The sequence below is a fragment of the Varanus komodoensis genome, unplaced genomic scaffold, assembly GCF_004798865.1.
Source record: "Varanus komodoensis strain SLA01 unplaced genomic scaffold, ASM479886v1 scaffold1, whole genome shotgun sequence".
Lineage (NCBI taxonomy): Eukaryota > Metazoa > Chordata > Lepidosauria > Squamata > Varanidae > Varanus > Varanus komodoensis.
Genome location: NW_025335268.1, coordinates 45,236,213 through 45,257,947, shown reverse-complemented (window position 1 = coordinate 45,257,947; position 21,735 = coordinate 45,236,213). Strand labels below are relative to the sequence as shown.

At 42.6% G+C, this 21,735-nt stretch overlaps 1 protein-coding gene across 3 annotated transcripts in view; it reads left to right on the top strand.

Annotated features, from left to right (window-relative positions):
- PDE7B (phosphodiesterase 7B) overlaps positions 1-17,193 on the top strand; it is a 212,145-nt gene extending 194,952 nt beyond the window's left edge. For all 3 annotated transcript variants that reach the window (XM_044423991.1, XM_044423981.1, XM_044423971.1), the window contains 4 exons: positions 450-594; positions 8,455-8,551; positions 12,100-12,180; positions 15,993-17,193. In XM_044423991.1, the coding sequence (XP_044279926.1) occupies positions 450-594; positions 8,455-8,551; positions 12,100-12,180; positions 15,993-16,213 (544 nt within the window). In that variant the 3' untranslated portion in view covers positions 16,214-17,193. The remainder of the gene's footprint in view (positions 1-449; positions 595-8,454; positions 8,552-12,099; positions 12,181-15,992) is intronic.
- Positions 17,194-21,735: the final 4,542 nt, after the last annotated feature.

The following is a 21,735-nucleotide window of genomic DNA, read 5'->3' as shown; positions in this document are numbered from 1 at the left end:
ACTCCTACTCAAGTGTTCACCAGTTTTGGTGAAGGAATTCCTGTACTAAACATCTCCAAGGAGATTATAGAACCTCCAAGGTCTTCTTCTGAAAGCCACAGATTTTCCTCCTCCACCTGCTAGCAGATGCATTTTTGGACCTGTGGCAAAGAAAGTAATGCACAAATAATTGTGACAATGCAACAGTTTACCAGGAAGCAGTTGCGGAACATGTGCTGGGAGCAGTTGTGCCATGCCAGCATGTGTATGTCCTCCCTGAGATGGATTTTAGTCTTGACCACAGCATGATAGAAGATTGGCAGGCTATAAAGTATGCCAAAGCCAAGGGCCATTACGTAGGAGTCTTCGAAGAATCACTGCAGTAACTGGTGCCAAAGATGGAAGCAGAGGCATTTAACAATCCTTTGATCAAAGCACAGCTTTTTTTTTTTTCTCTTTGTGAATTTCAGGCATGATATTGAACAGCAGCTGGGCTCCCTGATCTTAGCAACAGACATCAACAGGCAGAATGAATTTTTGACCCGGTTGAAAGCCCATCTCAAAAATCAGGATTTGAAATTAGAGGATGCTCCAGATAGGCATTTTATGCTTCAGGTAAGTGATGTACATTTTCCTACCTTTTCATGAAAATAAGTTGTTTTTCTGAAGATCTCTTTCTGTGACCAAGCAATTCATATGGATGTTAAATATGTGGCCAATCTGCCAATGTCTTCTCAAAGGTTGGACTTGTTGAGGCAAAGAGTCAAAATTTGACAATGTTCTATGGCCAAGTAAATTTTATTATATCCATTTATTACATTTCTTTACATGCAGCAGCCAAGCTCTTTTGTCTTGGGCTGGTGTACAGAGATAAAAGCCCTTTAAAATAAAATATTGAACATATGGCATTTAATTTTATGTACCACATTTCGAGATTTCCCAACTTGTTACTTATGCAAAAGCGTTTTTCCTATCGTACAAGTACAAGAAGATTGTAATACAGCTGGAGCATTGAATTTCTTCCACCCTGAGGGCTAAAACAGGGGGATTGCAATTTCGTGGGAGATGTGTTCCAGCAGGGGGTGGTGCCAAAAGTAAAAGGGGTAGACCAAAATTGCAAAAGTATGACACACTGAGCTTAAAGCTTTTACTGGCAGGAACTAACCCTTAGGAGAGGCGTTTCAACTTTTTAGAATAGGAAAAAAAGCTGTACAGGAGCCAGGAAGCTACCAAATGACTGGAGGTTAGAAGCGAGGGGCATGGCCTTCTGGGAAACCAGGAGATCTGATTCCCAGGCTTGAAGTTCTGTGGTCTTCATGTAAAGACAGGGCTTGCCTGAGGCAGTTTCTTGCAGGAGACAGAAGCCAAGCAGGCTGGTTACTGGGGCTGGTGGGTGGGACTCTTGAACACATAAGGAGCCATAGTGGGGTTCTCTCTGCCCCAAATCTTTTAAGCATCCTCCCGGCTTGGCAGAAGTGAGCAAAACCCTGTATTCTCCACCACCGCCTGCTTTTCCACCAGTAATCTACTCTGAGACTCATCCAACATGGCCTTTTGCATTGATACTTTGTTTTCCAGAGAAATTCTCAGACAAGCTAACACAGAAACATAACTGTGCAAGGCTCCACAGGGATCAGAGCTCCCACTGATGAGAAAGTTACAATTCCCATGTAATATTTCCTCATGCAAGATGCTTGATGGAGAATTACAAACAAATAAATTCAAACACTTTGTACGCATACAAGTTTGTTTCCATAGCATGAAGTCCAACTCAAGCCACTTTCCAGTTTCAGGTAGTTACCTTGAACTAGGGTCTCGCTGAAGATATGATAGAAATATTGGATTGCAGTTTATAGAGTTTTAATAGAGTTGTTCTATTAAAATGAATGGGATTGAAATTAGATTAAAATTGGACACAACATAATTCAGCAAAACTTTTAGAGGGTGACATTATGGACCCTAAACAGTGTCTGGCACACCATAGGATCTCCTTCCCTGTGCCCATAGACAGAGTTAGGGTTAGGGTTAGAACTGAGAGGGGGCGATCCATTCATTGATCCTTCTTTCCTCACCTGCTGGCTGCAGAACCTATGACCTCATAAGAGAAGAAAAGGGGCATGCTTTATATAATCAGCTATATAAATAGAGGGCCTGTCAGAGAATTTGCTGAAAAATGGAAAGCTTATAAGGAGGAATTCAACTAATATTTAAAAATGGAATTTGTAAAACTGTTATTCAAGACTTGTACTTCATGCCAAAATTAAGACATTATTTACCATGGTTTTGATAAATTAGATTAATCTGTTGTCAAACCTTAATTGAGAATAGATTGATTTAACTGTGGCTAGAGGAGATGGGAATTTTTGCTTTCTCGTGAACTGGTTAGATGTTGAAATTATATGCTATATTTCTGTAATATCCCTTGGTATCCTTTTCTTTCTTTTTTATATATAAAAGATATATGCATCTCTCTTTTTTATTTGTATCTTGTTTCTTTCCTTTCCTTTTCTTATCTTTTGTGAAAATGAAAGAGAGAGAGAGAGAGAGAGAGAGAGAGAGAGAGAGAGAGAGAGAGAGAGAGAGAGAGAGGCCGTGCTCCTGGGCCAAAGGCAGAAGTATCAGTTCCTTCAGGGGCAGTATATGAGACTAATTCCAACATGATGCTCTCACTTCTCCCCACCCACAACCTGGCTGTATGAAGAAACAGCAGTAAAATGTCTTTTCATCCTTCCCTTTTCCCAGAGTTCAGCTAAAAACCAAACTACTAGACCTTTGTTCTGTAACCAAAACAAATATTTGAGAGTGCAGAAAACCCTAAGAATGCACCATTTTCAGAAATGTGGACAATGCAGGAAATATGGGAGACTGCAGGACTGTGCCCTTTGATATTTTAGGAACATAAAATGTATTGTGTAAAACTTGGTATCCTCATAAAATTGTAACTAATTAAAAATATTTAAAAGTAAATTCAGTTAGTAATTGTACAATTGTCTAAATAAACTTTACTATTGAGTAGTAGATCAAATGTTACCATTTTCTGAGGAAAAAATTCCAGAGGATCCCTGTTCATATAATGCAGCAAGAGCAAAAAATACTTCTGACATCTTAAAAACTAAGGCATGGGGATTGTCATTCCAGAATAAATCTGAAGAATTGCCAGGGGTGACCAAACCAAGGCTCAGGAGCAGCATGTGGATCTTTGCGTTTCTTTTGAGGCCCGCTGCTCAGTACTGCAGGTGCCGATGGGCACCCCTTGCCACTGCCCATGGCGCCCACTTGCAGCTATCAAGTATCTGACATTTATGGTATGTGGCTCTTCCACTGAGAGAGGCTGGCCACCCCTGCAATATACTATGTCTGATGGGAGGAAAAGTCAGCAGTAGTCGCTGAAAGTTCAGAATCATCCTAGGAGCCAGAAGAAGCAGAAAAACCTAGAGACAGAGGAAGACTTATATAAAGCACCTGTTTCTGCTTCAGAAGAATTCGGATGGCATGTTGGGAAATCAAGTCTGTAGACAAAGTTGTTGATGATGGTGGCAAATCTTGGGTTATTTAATCCATAATTTTCAGGGACCTGAGTGGAAGTTGTAAATGTGATGTGCAAGCCTAGGTGGGTGAGTTATTTAGGAGCTAGGGTTTCAAAGTTTCTTTTAAAAATTGATATTTCTTGCATTATATAAATGCCTTCCCATTATGTAAAAGTATCTGAGGGAGTAAAGCGGCAGGTAGCAATACGAAAACCTTGTTTCAAGTATTTTATTCACATCTCTAAAAGAAAATATTTTCTAACCTAGAACTGTTTGGTTTTTCAGGGGGAAAAAAGGCCTTTGGGGAGAAGAATAAGTAAAAATGTGTTTTTCCAGTGAGGGGATTCAGGCTTTCATATCTTTAGTAGAGTCTCTGGGGTGGTGTTTCATTGACTATTTAGACAATTACAGCAGCAGAAATCATATAGAAACATAGAACAGTAGAGCTGGAAGGTGCCAGGACTCCAAGTTAAGTGCAGGACTCCAAGTTAAAGCTTCCCTCCCAGATAGCTGTCCAATTGCAGCTTGAATGCAGTGTGAGGGAGCCTACAACTTCCTTGGGCAATTGGTTCCATTGTCGCACTGCTCTTACAACCAGGAAGTTGTTCCTGATGTCCAGCCAGAACCTGGCTTCCTGTAACTTGAGCTTGTTATGCCATGTCCTTGTCATGCACACACATTCTGGCAAACCTCAGACGTGTGCATGAGATGCTACCCATTTTCGTGGGACTGAGAGTTCAGAATCCATGGATGAGATATTTGCAGGAGAGGCAGGGGAAGCTGTCTATCCTGGTGGGACTGACTACTCAGACTCTGATAACAAGATGCTTATTGAAATGGCACCAGTCCCAGCTGCTGCCCCAGGCCCTGGCTGTGGGGAAGATTAGTTCAAGGGCAGCTGAGGGGGCCACTCAACCCACAACATCTCAAGGGAAGAGATTTAGAGATGGAGAGTCTATTGGATGGAGAACTCTAGCCTCCTGAGGAGGTGGACTTGATAGTCTGTCATCACAGCCTTGGGGGGGGGGGGGGGCTCAGTTCAGGTCTCTGAAGGAGGAGGCATTGATGGAACTTGAAAACAGTTTCCTACTTTCCAGGCTCAATGTGAACTCTATATGTACTTATGGGCTGAAAACTTCCCTAATGAGCAAGTGTAAATAGGATGTGTAATTAGTCTCTTGATAGGACCTGGGGGGGAAATGGATGATTGTGCATCTGCTAGCTAACGATCCTCTCCTGAATAATTATCAAGCATTCATTACAGCAGTGGGCAGATTTTTTGGAGATGAACTGAGAAATGAAGTTGCTACCCAAGAAATTCATTGTCTCTGACAATCAAAACATTCAGTCTCAAATTATACAACACAATTTCAATTGCTAATGCATGCTTTAAACTGGAATGATGTTGCTTATATAGCCCAATATCGAGAGGGACTCCGCAACTGAAAATGTGGATGTATTATCCTAAATAGATTGTCCCTGGAATCTGGAACATATCATACAATCATGCCTTCAAATTGACATTCAGGTAGAAGAATGCAAATTGGAATGTAGACCATTTCCTACGGGTGACAGCCTGAGTACTACCCCAGTCAGCTCCAGTGTTACCCCAAGCTGACTGCCCCCTCCTTCAGTTCAAGCCATTTCCCAGAACCCATGCAATTAGGAGTGACAAAACCTCACCTCCCTAAATCTGAAATGGACCATCATAGGAGTGCTGGGCAAAAGCGACATCTGGCTCAGGCCCCTGGAAAACATCTGCGGAAAACTTCCTGAGGACATGAACCTGATAGTCCGCCATCACAGTTGTAGGGTGGCCCTGCTGGGATCTCTGAGGGAGGAATGCAGGCCTGCCTGGCCCCACAGTGCTCCCTCCCCCAGGGACAGGTGCAGAAGGGTTAATCAGGAAAGCTTTGGGTGAAGAATGTCAGAGAGGCTTCTACATTTCGCTATGTGTATGCTCAGACACTTGCATGTGAAATAAAGATGTTTGGCAAAGAAAGATGTGCTGGTGAGAGCAATACTCCTGGGAGGGAGAAGCTTGGCTCACAACAGTCCTGCACTCTGGGAAGATTGAGAAGTGATCCTGCCCTCCTCCTTTGTGACAACCTTTCAAGTCCTTGTGGAGTGCTATCATATCTCCCCTCAGTCTTCAATTCTCTAGGCTAAATATGTCCAGTTCTTTCACTGTATCTCACTGCATGGGGCTTTTTTTTCCAGTCCTTGAATCATCCTTGTTGCCCTCCTCTGACACTTTCCAACTTGTCTGCATCTTTCTCAAACTATTTTGCCCAGAAGTGGGCACAGTACTCCAGATGGGGCCTACCTTTTTCAAAACAATGACAGTTATTCTATAGAGATGCATCTTCCTAGAAGCCCTCTACAGCACACTTTGAGTTTTGCACAATTATATTTTGGTGTGTTGCTAGCTTACAAATTATTAATTGTAAAAGAGACATAAAACACTCGTGTACCAAGGTGATCTGAAGAAATGTATCCCTTTTGTATGCCTCCACTAGAATACAATATAAAAGTTCAAAGGTCTCTGCTGTGCCATAAATCAGCAGGCAAAACTGAACAAATATGGAAGAGTTTCACTTGAGAAATTTATGTTCATTGAACATTTTACTAGAAGTACAAAAATCAGTTGAGGCAAGGTGAGGCGAGAAGAGAAACTAGCAACCCTACTTTTAGAATTTCCCAATATCAGAAACTATTTCCCTATATCAGAAACTATTTGGGAACTATCCAATGTTAGTCTTACTTAGAGTAAACCCACTGAAATGAATTTCAATATAATTAATTAAAAGTAAATTAGCAATGACTAACTTAAATCCTATTCATTTCAATGGATCTATTCTAAGTAGAAGTAACATTGGATACAACCTCAGCCCATACCTAAATAACTTTCAGCTGCTCCATTCCCCTATGCAGAGGGAGCCTCTTCTGTTGGACTGACTTGTGGCTTGGTGGTTGTTCAGAAAGCAGAGAAAGCCAAATCCAATTTTGGCTGAAAAGGGCTCAAATGGGTTGCTTTAGTCATATTTAATAGGTTCTTTAATATAAGGTTCCACCAACCTTTTATTATGATTAACTTGAAATGTAACTTTTGATGATAGCATAATGAAGAAATGACATTAGGAGATGCCTTCCACTTCGAACTACCTTTTTGCTTAAAAAAATTAGCAGCATAAGTAATTATTTGAAATGGAAAGCCCTCTTGCAGACTGCTTAACAAATTTGTTACTGTGAAGGAGGCAGAAAGGAACAAGCGATGACAAATATAAATGAACTCTCATTATTTCAGAAGAATAATTATAGACTTATCCATCCATCTTTCCCCTAGTCTTTCATATCTTGCACCTAATACTCCATCTTGGATCAAAATAGTATTTTGTATATTCATGGCGTAACCACATTTGCAAGAGGCATCATACAAAACTGAACCACCTACTATTAAACCAGACTCAAATACTGTACTTATGTTCAATAAGCAGGGGAAGCGGGAGGGAGGTGAGGAGCATAACGTGTTTTTGAATCATTCGGACCTAGTCATCCAGCAATGAGATGGGCAACTTGAATATCAGTCCTGATTTATTCTACCACCCAATGAATCATTCACTGGGACCACATAAAAGTGATGCCCCAGGAGTCTTATCCTCAGTCTTTGATCTTGTTTATGATGTCTTCAACTGAAGGACATAGGCTGTAATCCTAAATGCACTAGTTCAGAAATAATGTCCACTGAAATGAGTAAGACTAAGTGAAGACACATGCGCCAGAGCACACAAGTCAGCAGGAAGGAGAGTAGTTCTTTTCTTCCAAACTGGGCTACTGTTGCCAGTACCACGCTCCAGGCAAATGTTCCATGCAAAAATCCAGGCTTTGCTACTTCCAGTTCCACTATAAATATATCACATTTTTGTTTTAGGCTCAAGACTTAAGCAAGATAAATGACATTGTGATACAAGGTGAACAACTTTGAGCATTAATGAGAGGAGTATTAAATAAAGCCACTAAGATATCTGTCTTGTCTACCTGATTGCATTTTTGTATTGTGTAAAGAATTCCTTGGCATTTGATTAAAAAGTAAAGTTAGTATGCAAGTCAGTTAATTAAGCTGAGTGATGTACTTTCTGGTTGCTTGATAAATAGTGGATCTACTGTTTGATCAATTGGCTGATCCTGTGATTAATATTGTATGAGGATTAATTTAGGATTTAGACTAATTAAAGATGTAATTAAATGATTAATTCAGCAATGTTAATCAAGATTGAGTAATATTGAGAATATTAGCAAAGCAAAAAAATATCATTACTAAGGTACAAGGACTACTAAAAGATCAGAAAATAACAAAATGAAGATGGGGATGAAATTGTGCTAGAAAGTATCAGCCAGTTGATTCTCCAGCTATTTGTAGTGAAAGGCCTCAAAGATGTGAAGAATGCAGTTAAAGGAATTTATAACAGAATTGGGTTCTAACCCTAACGCTAAAGTCAAAAAATTGGACAAAAATTGGAATATATGAGAAAATAACAAGTGCATTAAAGAATCATATAAGTGGTCTTTCTAGGAGGAATGATTTTACAAGATGAATGGACCATTGGCCTATGGTATTCCATCTCGTTTCCCATACTGTTTAACACTTAGGCATAAACCGCAGGAAAAAACATCAGCAGATGTTTGCTGATGACACTGAAATCTGTCTATCATCTCCATCTAAATCCAAGGAAGCATTCTAGTTCTGAATCTGTGCCTGATAGCAGTAATGGACTGGCTGATAATGATCAAATTGAAGCTCAGTTAACAAAAGAATTAAAACATTATTACTGGATTGGTAACTTTCATTCCCAAGGATGGCACATTTTAATGCAACTACTTGAAATATACAGTAGTTCTGAAAGGTATCTTGCTGTATCATTCACACCATGCTGTCCTTTACTTTCAGATTGCACTGAAGTGCGCAGACATCTGTAATCCTTGCCGGCTCTGGGAGATGAGCAAACAGTGGAGTGAGCGAGTTTGTGAGGAGTTCTACAGGCAAGGTCAGCAATCTGATATACTTTCAGCCTGCGTTCCCAAGGAGGTCCTTTGGCCCTTAGACATTCTCTGCAGGAACACAGAATATTTGAATATCAGTCCAATCTGTACTCCCACCTCCAAGCTCCTACTTCTCCTCCCACTTGCAGCCAGCTCAGAAAGAACTGCTCTCCATGGTTAGGAAAGTGACCTCAGAGGGAGGTAAAAGGCAGCAGGTTGGTGAGGTGACTGGAGGAGCCCGGGCATGAGCTACCCTTAAGTTACCTCAGCCTCTTTCCCTCCTTCCCACTCCAAGGTGCTCCACCAAGATGGGTGAGAAAACCCATCTAATGAAATTGCAGGGTGGGAGGGCAGGGAGGCAAAAAGTGCTTCTGCCACTCTTCCCACTCTGCATAGGCTACCCATGAGCGTCCGAGCTGAAAGGTCCCCAGGTGCTGTGAGAGGACTGTGCCCTTGGCCAAGAAATCAGAATTGTGTTAATCACCAGTCAGTTCATTTGGGCCTTCCACAAAATTATGGTGACAGAAAGCAGATCTCATTAAAGAAATGAATTGAATGGTAAAAGCTATGCAATTGGCTTAACTAACCTTGTACGATGGTACTAATGAAAATAAGTGTTGGCCAAGTAAGATACGATTGTCTCAAGAAGTATGTAGAATATGTAAAATGTCACCATTCCACAAAATGCAGCCATTGCTACCATTCCACACTAGTGACAAAATGAGTCCTGGCTGAAGGCTTTCTTGTGTTGAGATTGCCCTACTCACATGATGTGATAAGATAACATATGAGAGCAACATGAGCCAGACTCACTCACAAATGTATCCTTTACTTCCAAATCTTTGTGAGCTTCCAAATGAAGCAAGCCATCATTTTCAGAGCTTTGCTTCTGTTGTTACAGTGCTACTGCTGATTCCAGTACACATATCAAGAACAAGAAGGAGATGCCGGGTTATTACCCAGTGTGGTGTATACGTTACTCATGGAACTTAACATACCCCTAGATGCCCCCAAAAGCATTGCAAATGATATGAAATCCCAATTTGACCCACTACTATTAATTACAAAAAGCTGATTCTGTGAAGAAAAATAGATACATATTAAAGCATGACTGCTCAGCACAGCATCTGAAGGAAAGAAGCTGATATTAAATCATGTGTACAAGTGGGGAGTCTAACAAAAGGGGCAAACCTCTTAGGCATGTGTGGTTTGGGACCAGGCTTTTCCAGTGCACCCATTTGCCCAGTGAAGCAGCTGACGCTGGGTCATTTAAGCCATGGTGAGCTGCAGTGTGTTCTGACCATCATCTTGCATATTCATTGCCAACCATGGGTTGCCCTGTTGTGTGAATGCAGCAAGTGGGGATATGCAACATTAAACCATTGGTCGTTTAATGGTTTAACCTTCCCATAACCCCCACTACTGGGGGTGACATGACATAACACCATGTAGTCAGGATTTGACTCTTAGATAGCCATGCTTAAGTACCAGATGAAGACAAAATGCTTTTCCATTTTCTTCGTAAATTTGTTGCATACAGCCTGAATAACATATCAAAACAGATTTCCTGTTAATTTGTTCAGCCTGTGACCAGATTCACATGACATGATAACCCAGTGTGGGTAACTAACCATAGTAGCTTGTCATGTCATAGAACTATGGAATAGTAGGGTTGGAAGGGGCCAAGAAGACCATTGAGTTCAACCCGCTGCTGTTGGGGGTCACCAATTTACACCATCCCACTCAGATGACTTTCCAGTTTCTTTTGGAATGTCTCTAGTGTGAGAGAGTCCACCACCTCTCTAGGCAACTGGTTCCACTGTTGTATTGCTCTGACAATGAGGAAGCTTTTCCTGATATCTAGCCTCAGTCTGGGTTGTCACAACTAGAGTTGATTATTCCATGTCCTACACTCTGGTATCAGCAGGAGGAGATCTTGATCTACCTCTTTGTGACTTACAGAATAAAACAATGTCTCCGCTCAGCCTTCTCTTCTCAAGGCTGAGCATACCCAGTTCTTTCAGTGTTTCCTCATAGGGCAGTATTTCCAAACCCTGGATCATTTTTGTTCCCTTCCTCATGGGACTCCTGCACAGCTTCCTGCAGGGTGGCTCATTTGTGGAAAACAAACTACCCTTACAAACCATGGCTTCTTGTACCCATGACTGGCTGTTGTCACCAAACCTGGGTGATGAAACCTATCATGGGTCCAAGGGAGTGACAAGTGAACTGCTTGTCAAGAACAGTTGTCATGAGAGCAGAACCCCTTTGCTTACCTTTCTGCAGTCATCTGGACCGCCACCAGTGGCAGCAGCCCCCGCAGTACCCAAGCGACAGAGCAACTGGCACTGGTTCTGTGTTCTCCACCATGATTGCAAGTCCTTTTTTGCTCACCATAGCTTTCCCTATCTATTATTATCTTTATTAATAATAATAAAATAATAATAATGGCAGAGATTGCTTTTTGCAATCTCTGAGATGACAATCCCTCCAAAAAGTACTCAGGTATCACTTTTTTACTCTGTACTCCCTTGGCAGCTATTGAAAGTTTCAAGGGAAAGCTCAGCTGTGAGGGTTCTTTCCTCAAGAAAGCTGGTAGCATCCCTTTTGGCTGAGTTACTCTACTGCAGTGTCTTTCATGTTTTCCATCCTTGAGGAGCATTTGGGAAGATAGAAAAGCATTTGGGAAGGTAGAAAAGTACAAGCCACACCATTTTCTGGAGCTGTCGGTTTTGAGAGGAGCAGTAAAATGCGCATATACATATGTACATGTCCCTGTACAAAAAAAAACAAAAATCACCACCCCCTTAGAAGAGCAAAACTCCCATTTCAAAAGTAAGTCTGGGTTTCTGAGCCTTTTCCCTTTCCAGAGTAGCTTGATTCTCATGAAAGGGCAGAAAAGATGCAGAATGCTGAGAACCAAAAACACCTGGATAATCATGCCATGAAGGGGCTGCTCTACTCACCATCCACTTTCAAGGGAAAAGATCCATTGCAGGTTTGCTTCCCCTTGACAAGTTGCCTTTTGCCAGTAGTCAAGAAAGTACAACATGAAAAGAAAGTTTTTTGCAGCCTCTCTGGGTCAGTGTTCCGTTGTGGTGCCTGATACACATTGACAAACACTACTAGGATGCTGCCCAGGCAAAACTTCCTGGTTTGGATCATTCTTCCACACTTGTACAACCTCAACATTTGGGTGCAGTCAGTGCTAACTGTTACTTTGGGTGCTAATGGTTACCTTAGACACCATGAAAACCAATTTTCCAGAGGGGAAAGACACCCGAAAAAACAAAAAGAGTTCACGTCTGTAGTGGGAAAAGGAAATAAGGCAGTTTCAGCCAGCAAGGGCCTTGGGATGCTGGATGGACAACCATGGGAGACAAGCCACGGTGAGCCTGGTCGTCTCTCAGGTGCACTGTGGGCAGTTCTGTGAAGCAGCATTGGTTATTTTCAGGGTGGCTTAGCATGACATATGAAGCCGCCCTACATTGTACATCATACATATACACAAAGAGGAGATGTGCCTTCAAAAGTTCTTTCTTCTTTTTGGTAGGTGACCTAGAGCAGAAATTTGACTTGGAAATAAGCCCTCTTTGTAATCAGCAGAAAGACACAATACCTAGTATACAAATTGGTAAGTAACCTTGCTTCAGTAGCCTAACCTTGGTGGGCATGTCGTGAGCATGTCGTGAGTGGAGCCGGCTGGAGTTGGGGGTCAGACTAGATGGCCCAGGAGACCCTTCTGACTTGCTCTGTTTCTATGTTTCTAACCTTCTTCGAGATGCCCTAACATGAAACATGAATAGACTTGTGTAAATGTTAACACCAGAACGCTTTTCAACAACAAGCCATTTGTGTAAGCAATCTATCAAAGAAATGCAATACAGCCTTGGATGGAAGAGCAGCTTTGGCAGTTTGCCTTTTGACAGCCATCAAGAAGTGCTCAGTGAAAAATGGGTCTTAGCTCTGTTGCTGAGGAGCTTGGGCAGGCAGAAGTCTTTTCTCCATCCTGCTTGAGGGTTCCTGTGGGCAGCTTGCTTGCCACTGTTTGAATAAAGTGCTGGACTAGATGAACAATGGCCTCATCCAGCAGAGCTTTTCCCATGTCCTTTGGCCTTAGTTCCCATTTCACTTCATTAATTGATTCTAGTTTATTAGTGGAGTTTTAGGTGTATACAGAGAATTAAAATGAAGCTCTGTGTATTTCTAAGGCTAGAAACAGATAATGGTAGGCTTGTCACACAAAATGGAAAATGGTGAGTTAGTAACCGTGATTTACTATGCATGGGTGAGAGTGAGTGAGCACATACCTCCTGGGTATTTCTTACTTCCACTTTACTTCCACTTTACATAAACAGCCTACAATCATCCAGGTTCTTGATTGTGACGTGCAAACCTGGAGCACTGGGTTATGTAGGGGGCTAAATCCGGCAGTTAACTCTAAAACAAACCATGGATTAACTGCCAGGTTGCTAACCAACAGCCAGCACTCTAAGGGTGCCTGCGCCAATTTGTCGTTCCTTACGCACCCCTGCATGTCCATGGTAAATCTCGGGCTTATTACGCCTACAATGCGCTGCTCCATGCAACTTGCCTGGGACATTTGAAAGCTGAAAGCAGTGGCGCTGGCTTTGCTTTCCGTACTTTCTGTTGTCCCATCGTGGTTTCTGACCAATCTGGCTTTGCAGAGTTGTGAAACAGCTGTCCACACACGCTCCAACACACATGGAAAAGCATGTCCTGCGTGCAGAAAGGGAAAGCAGGGTGATGCGGACGCCACGTGCGGTGCCACTGCTTTCAAACCACCATCAGCATGCTGAGGGGGAAAAAATGCCTCCAGGCTATGTGCAGTGGGAGTACACACTGTGGTTTTGCTGCTAGTTATAATTAAGGACAAGCCTTCGTATGACTGCCTCAGTCAAGGCGTGCGCTTCACAAGTCCTCTCCGCTCTAGACGAGTCCTCCTCCTTGCCTTCTGCAACACACCCACAAAGAAGCACTCCACAAGCAAACAACACTTGAAAGACTGTTTTTGTGCGAGACTAAATTGGTGGTGGTTTTTCGCAAGTCATCCCTTTTTGCGCACTTTCCTCCTGCCCACCCCCTCAACAGACCTGCTTTCCCCACAGCTGATTGGCTGTATCTACTCTCAAAGGCTAACCAAAAGCAGGATTTAGAGAGGAGCCAGGGTTGTGCGCTCGACCCAAGAGCAACATCCGACATTCAAAATGAGGGTTAAGGCACACACACACACACACAAATGGAACTCCTCCTCCCGCATCTGCTTAGAGCACCCACGCTGAGTGTACAAACACCCTGCACAGGCAGATGTTTGCAGATCTCTGCACCAGGAACATGTGCATCTCGAGCTGGGAGGCTTGTGTGTGCCATGGGCCCTAAACAAAGCTTTGCACAGTTTAAATAAGCAAATGGAAGAGTTGCTCCCCCTTTACTGTTGGGATGCCTGGCAGCACTAAGTTTCCATTCTCCAGAATCTGGATAAACTATTGGCAGAGCCCTCTCAAGTCTAATGAAAGAACAAGAGAGTGAAGATGGAGCTTTTCTGCCTGCTAGACCATTGGGTGGATGAACCATCCATTGGCAGCTTAAAATAAACTGTTTTCTAGACATACACCTGCTGAATGAGAAGGACAGTTGTGAATATGAATAGGTTATACTCACCATTAACAGTTAACTTATTACAAAAAGATGTTTTTGCTCTCTTTGAGGACTTGGGAGCATATCACATTGGACTGCCTGCTGTTACAATGACAAGTAAAATTGTCCTTTGGGCTATTACAGTTGAGCTTCTCCTTGAGATCAAATTCAAACAGCTGGATCTTTTCTAATATAGCAATATTAATTATAGTTTCACCTGAAATTACCTCAGAATATTGTCAAGCACTAATGGCTTCTTCAGATAGTAAGGAAAGAGGAGCTTGGCCATCATGTGTGTCTGTGGTAATGGAGATGATTAATCTTCGGCAGCAGTTAAATGTCCCCAAGCATCTTAGCCACGTGCAATTCAAACACATGTTTCTAGTCCTTAAGATTCATCTCCCCATCACACATTGTTGGCCATGAAAAAACATGGCAAAAATACTAGCACAGCTTTCCTGTAATGTTTGAAGTAGCCCTCTGAACTCACAAATAAACTCTTAGGACAAGGACACTAATAGCTGTGCTAACAACAAGTCCGTGCAGTGCCAGGATTACACAAGTGCAAACATCTGCAAAGCAGGCATTGGATTGAAATAATTTAAAACATGGTACTAGACACCCAATTCATACTTATGCATAGCATCACAGGTGTACCAGTGCTTGAATAATCTTTGCTGCACCAAGCATGCCAAGTATATATGTGTGTGAGAGGGAAGGAGGCATGTGTCTTCCAAGAATTAGGGACACACTGGGACCTGTACCTTGGCAGCAATGCATGACATACGCTCCCTGGAGTAAATCCACTGAGAGTTTGAAAATACAAGCTTCCTTTTTGCACTTGGCAAGTTTTTTCAGTCCCTCAGAAATACAAGACATGATAATGCTTCGTTAGATGCCTGCCTCACCACACTTCACCAAGTCCCCTTTCTGAGGCTTGTCAAAGCTGTGGTGGAAAAATTTATTCATTAGATTATATCCCGGCTTTTCCTTTTTTGAAGAACTCAAAGCAGCTGACTCCATTCTGCTCCTTCTCCTCCTCTATCCCCACAACAGTCTTGTGAGGTAGGTTGGGCTGGGAGTCTGTGGCCGGCCCAAAGGCAGGCAGTTGGCTCCATGGCTAAGCAGGGACTAGAACCCAGATCACCTTGAGTCCCAGATCGGCGCTCTTAGCCACTACACTGAGACCCATGACTAGTTCTGTTGCCTATGGATCTCTCGTTTGGAGAATCTCTGAATGGAGTATTATCAGAGATGATAAGAATTATCATCCTTGGACAATACCCATTGACTAGATCATGTAGACCAACTGACAAACAGAGAAAGCTCTAGTTTCTTCCATAAAATCATGGGTCTTCCTATAAAAAAATGGAGGTAGATGTATGAATGAGTTTTGGATGTCTCTTGGAATAGGCAGGGCATAAGTGAAACATAGACATCATATGCTTAAGCTCCAGCAGATATTGGAAACAGAACATAAATCGATAAGGGTTAGTTTCTCTACCATCTCCGCTATTTTTTGCAATTCAAATTTCCACTTTGGCCAACAAAAGATTTGATGCGGAAGTGATGTTGTTGCCAACTTAAGGCGAAAACATATTTCTATTATGTTGAAATGTGAATAAATCCAGATAAATCCAGGCTTAGAGTTACAAGGCTGTCTTTCTCCCTTTCACTGCTCTAGAGGAAGGTCCCAGTCTGCAGAAGTGTTTTCAAGCTGTGTGTTAGGGTGCTGCCTTTGCTGAATGACTGAGCTGCTGATATGCTTTGCCTCATGTTTCCTCCCAGGCTTCATGACCTACATTGTGGAGCCACTCTTTGAAGAATGGGCCAACTTTACTGGAAACACTCCCTTATCTGAAAACATGCTGAACCATCTGAGGAGGAACAAGACCAAGTGGAGGAGTTTGCTCCATAAGCAGCACAGCAGCACCAGCAGGGGCACTGGCCACTCAGTGCAAATGACTGAAGAGGAAGAACAGACTTTAAACGAAGGAGAAACGCCCTAGTGGCGACTTCGCACTCTAATCTGCAGGGTCGCCATCTTTCGTCTTTCTTGGGAGTGAACAAAATCCTGAGGGTCTGTGGTGTCATCGTGAACAATTCAGGAAGCGAAGAAAGCAGGGAGGAACAGCTAAGTTCCAGGGGCCCTCCTCAAGAGAATCTGTGTTGCTTCTGGATTTGGTTGTGAAGCTCTGCCAAATCCCACTTCCTCATCTTACTCTCTGAAGCCATTCATCACTTCTGATCATAAACTGCTTGATGAGAAGCTTTGTTCAGTTGTGCTGAAACGGGGACAGCAAGCAGGTACCAACTAACTGGAGGATTAGTGGGCCCAGGCCAGAGCAGGGTGCTCCTGGTCCGTGGTGCCACTCACTTTGGGTCCTACTGTGACATGCACTTCTGCCCAAAGTCCTGGAGCGATGCACAGTCTTCAGTCTAGCAGCTGGGCTGCACATTCAAAGCCACCATCACCAGCAGCAGCAGTGTCAGAACTCAGAGGACATCTGGCCACATAAGAGAAAAGTATCTCCTTTTAAAGAATTGAAACACTTTTTAAAATTTTTATATTTGGTGCACTGGACAAGGAATCTAAAAAAAACCTTGAAGTAAGGTTATTCTGTGTACACAAAGCTTTGTCATGGTGGTGCCCATTAATCATTTTACGCCACTTTAGATTAAAAAAACTGACATTCTTCTCACTGCAAGAACAGTATTTCCTACAAAATCAAAAGGGAAGAGTTGTACAGTTTAAATGTTTCCAGATGTCTCTTTTGATGACTGTATCTGTGACCTGTTTATATTCGCACATCTATGTCTCCTGTATATATAAAGCTCTACTGATTCCCATACCAAAATACCTAAGTATTATGGGAAAGCTACCTGTATAAACAATGGCACTGTGAACAAAATACTGTTAGTTTTAGTATTGGAAGTATTTGTAAATACGTTAGAGACTATTAATACACTTTTGTTTGCAGGTAAAGGCCTTAACTTCTAGCATCCTTCACTTCTTATTAGCTATGAAAAACTTAATTCAATATGATCTGTTTTTATCTGTCCAGGCCAGGGCTACATAAGAACAACATTAACCTGAGCTTTTTGCAATGTTAAAAGCTTCTTAAGCATTCCTTTTGGAGCTAGAGTATTTATGCCACACTGTTCCAGTGATTGTGATGCCCAACCCAGCTTTTGCAATTTGATCAGCTATCTAAATGGATGAATCCATATAGTTCACAAGATTTTTCTTTTCTTTAAAAACACCTTGGAAGTCTGGATGCATTCACAGAACCCGGCAACCCACCCCACAAATAAATTGCACAGCATTTTGAACAACCAGAAGGGGTGCCCAACTGACAATCAGGCTCAATGTAGGTTGTGTCCCCATTGCATTCAGGTAACTCAGGGGATTTGTCAGCGAAAGCCACCTTGTTTCCCTCCACTCTGCTCACAACCCCCTTTTGGTCTCTGTAGCTTCCCTTCCTCCCATTTTGTTTCCTTTTTGTGGTCTTTTCAAGGTCTCTGAGTTACAGTCACTGACAGTCCCTCTGGAGTGCCCAAATGGCGCACTGGAGCATTCATCACCCTCTTAAATTGTAATTTTAGGCATCAGGAATGTGCACAAATATTATCTGCATTTAAAAAAATGCTGATCTTTTGCATTTGGGCAGGTGCACACTGGCAGGTGACCAAAATGAAAAGTCTTACCTGCGCAAAGCCATGCTAAGCACGTGCTGTCAAAAGGTAGCAAGCACTAGCTATGGGCATTGACCAAGCAAGGCTGAAAAATGGGTTATTTTGTTTCTCACTTGTCTAATGCCAAACAGCAGACAGTCTAGCAGAAAGCAAAGCTGTGAAAAGATCTTTGCTTGCAGAAAGGGAGTGGCAAGTGAAATCCTCTAATTCTGAACTATGGACTTGGCCGGTCTCAGTAGCTTCTACCCTTTTCACCTGTTCCTGACACTCAAGGTACATGGGAAATGATGTCTTTTTAAACAGCCTTTTTCTCAGGGCTACTTGGATTTCTGACAGGAATACACCGATTTCATGACTACATATTTGCCCTGCTTGTCTGACAAAGTAACTTCAAATGGCATGTGAGTCCATTCAAGTACAAGCCATGTCTTCTTGTGTAGCATGGAGCAGACATGGAATTCTGACACCAAGTGGCTACATTTGGAATTAAACCAGTTCAAAATGAACGTGAAAAACAATGGGTTAAATCTAAATGTTGCGGAAGTGGGCTTCCACTCATACAAAGTGGCTTCCCCTTGCTCCCGTCTGCACACCCTCCTCCTGAGGGCCCCCCAGCACCTGAGAGCAGACTTGGGGGGGGGGTTCAAACAGCGGTAGCGATAGGGAAATCCACTCCACAGCGGATTCTGTTCTACTGGCAAACCAACAGCTCATTACCAGTTCCTGTGCAATGTAGTTGATTGTCTGAACTGGAACTCAGGAAGAAGCGCATAATGGACCATAACTGGTCAGAAGCTCCACCTAGCAGGCCTAATGTGGCCCATGAGAAACCCAGGATGTGCAGTGTGGGCTCAGAAATATCAGGGAACATGGGGGGGGGGGGAGGCGGGATCTCTATGGGGAGTAGGCCTGATCCTTCTTACTGCACAAAGTAAAGAAAAAAGGGGGAAATGTCAGGGATGGGGCTATACCCTTGATCTGATATCAGGGATGGAGCCACATCTCCTGATTTAATCTGGCCTGCAGGGGCGGTGGGATGGGGGATAAAGTGTCCCCCACCCAAAAACAGCTCTGCATTTCTACAATTATAAAGTTTGCTTCCCTCCTTTTTTACCACTATAGAAGAAAGCATATTGAAAACAGAGAGGTTCAAATGCAAGCACTCTCCAGCATGCCGTATGCTGCAATGAATGCACAGAAAAGCAGTGTTCGAGAACTGTAATGCAGGCTGCTACACAATCTCACCCACTTTGATTAAACCCAAATGTTCACCATCAGGGACCTCAGTTACACAAGCACATTACAGTTTACAAACCATGAGAAACTCCGATGTGTGAATGCAGAGAAAGCCTTGGAAACCAATCTGTTTTCATTTTTTTAAGCATGAGCTAGAAGCAGGCAACTGTAAGCCAAATATCAGTGAGCAATCTGCCAGAAAACAGAACTACTAAGAAACACACAAGAACCACAAACTATTTAAGCCAAAGGATTGCAAGCCTTACTGAGCCTCAAGGCTGAACAGAATACCAGGCGTTGAGACACTAAAAAGTCAGTGCGCTCTTCAATTTGGGGGAAAATATCTGATTAACTCAAATTCAAAGACCAGTTTCAGCGTGTGCAGAAAGGAGCTTTATATAGGCAGTAATAGCAGGATTAACCATGCCAAAAGTATAGCAAAGTCTGCCCAAGATTTTCCTCCAAAATAAAAAGGGAAGTAACGGAAAGAATGAAACTACTTAGCATTTCATAGTACCTCATCCCCTTTTTTGTTTCAGTTTCCTACAGTACCATCCCTTAGGTTTTTCTGAAGCCTCATCTCAATAAAAAGTGATATTATAAACAACTGAAAAGAGATAAACTAATTCCTTAATATCTGACTCTGCTTTCACATTTTCGCACATTTTCTCAATTTATCTGGCCATTTTCTAAATTCGACAAGAACTTCTACCATATCCCTATGTTGCTGTTGCTCAGCTGCCTTTTCCAGTTATGCAAGCACTAGTAAACCATTTTGTAAGCCCAAGATCTGCAAGTGCTTGTTCAAGGAGAACTTCTGTTGGAATCTCCCCTTGCACATAACTTGGAATGAGGTTTCCATATGTGTGCCATTGTGCTAGGAGATTAACACCCTTGGCCTCAGTTCCCACAGTATTTCCATCCTGGATCCATGTACCTGCCAGATGTCTCCCTGATTTCAGTGGAACATTATTTCTAGGTAAATGTGCCCATGAGCTATAGTTTTTTAAATGGCAGTCAGAAAAAAATACAATGAGATTATAGATCCTGTATATACTAATTTGAAAAGCATGAAATATTTTGCAGGGCCATTCTTACCTTCAATTTTTCTCTATGGAATAATGGCTGCCTAAGTCTCAGGGCATATGGCATCATGGACAACTCTATCCAAGCACAGCATAATTGCCCATCGATGTGGGCTCCTCCCGTAAGATTTAAGAAATGCCCATGAACAAATATGCTCTGAGAATACATTTATTTACCACAAATAGTACGGTAACACATAATTCAAGGAGGTGGGGAGTACTGAAAAATCATCTTTTGTATTGGTGCAAATATTTCAACACACATATTTTCAGTACACATATGATACATGTGGAGAAAAAGGGTTTATTCGTTTATGACAGATGCTCTGTTAAATTTTTAATATACAAAGCTATGTAGTGCATGATTTTTAAAACACAGGGAAAGTTATGTTAGTTAAGTCACAGTCCAAACAGAAGCAATGTCCTTTGGCTTCAGTGGTGCCAAGAGTCAGCTGCCATGTGAATAAATTGTATTGTATGCATTCAGCTGAAAGTGAGCAACAGGCTACGTTTGGAACTAATCCATTGTGCTAACTGGGGTTTATTGAACAAGCCAGGATCCAGCCCACAGAGCAGCAAAGCAGCCACTATTTATTTTGCCTAATGCAGCTTTCCCCAACTAAGTGCCCTTCAGAGATACTGGACTACAACTCCCAGCATTCCCCATCCAGCCATGCCTGCTGTCTCTGCAAATACTCACTGCTCTGCTGAATGGCTTTGCAAGCAGCTAAGGACTGGCATGGTATCAGTGCCTCATCAGCTCTGTTGCCACAGGCAAGCTGCAGAGGTGAGATGAGGCATGCGGACACTTTCTCTTCAGGGATCTTTGGCTGCCCTCAGCACGTGCCGAGGGCTCTGCAGCTTTCCTCCCTGCCCCCATTCCTAGACATGCCTCACGGAGGCTTTCCCGTCATGATTCTTAACACTTTCCTCCCAACGTTTCTGAATAAACGAGCCACTTGCTGCAAGGGCTGCCCCTGGTCTCATGGCCATCATGAAATTTGAGAGCATTCCAAAAAAGTGGCTGATGCATCAATGCTGCATCACAGAACACGCCACTGCCCAAAACAAGCTCAAAGGGAAATCTACTTCTCTCTGACTTTACTGATTGTCTAGCAAACCCAAGCTACCCTCCAACTACATCTGCAGCTGGCAGGAGCACCTGCATTAAGATAGCAACAGGGGAACATGGCTCACACCCACGTTTTCAAGTTTGTCAGGCTCTTGCTCTTGAAGAGTTTCAGCTATAAAGGAGAACAGTCTGAACACAGAAAAACCCATTCTGAGCTATCAGGAGTTTATGGTACTGTTCAATATAATGATGCTTGCACAGTCAATCATATTTCCTCATCTGTAACTAGGACCCTGGGTAGTAGGTACTCTTGTTCTGGATTTTCCTGGTCAGGGCCACTGTCCTTCAACCCCCAAATGAAAAACTGAAAGCAAAAAAAGGACTGTACCCAATGCATAGATTTTGTTAGCATCCTGTCCCCTCCATGTCTCCAGTGTATAGT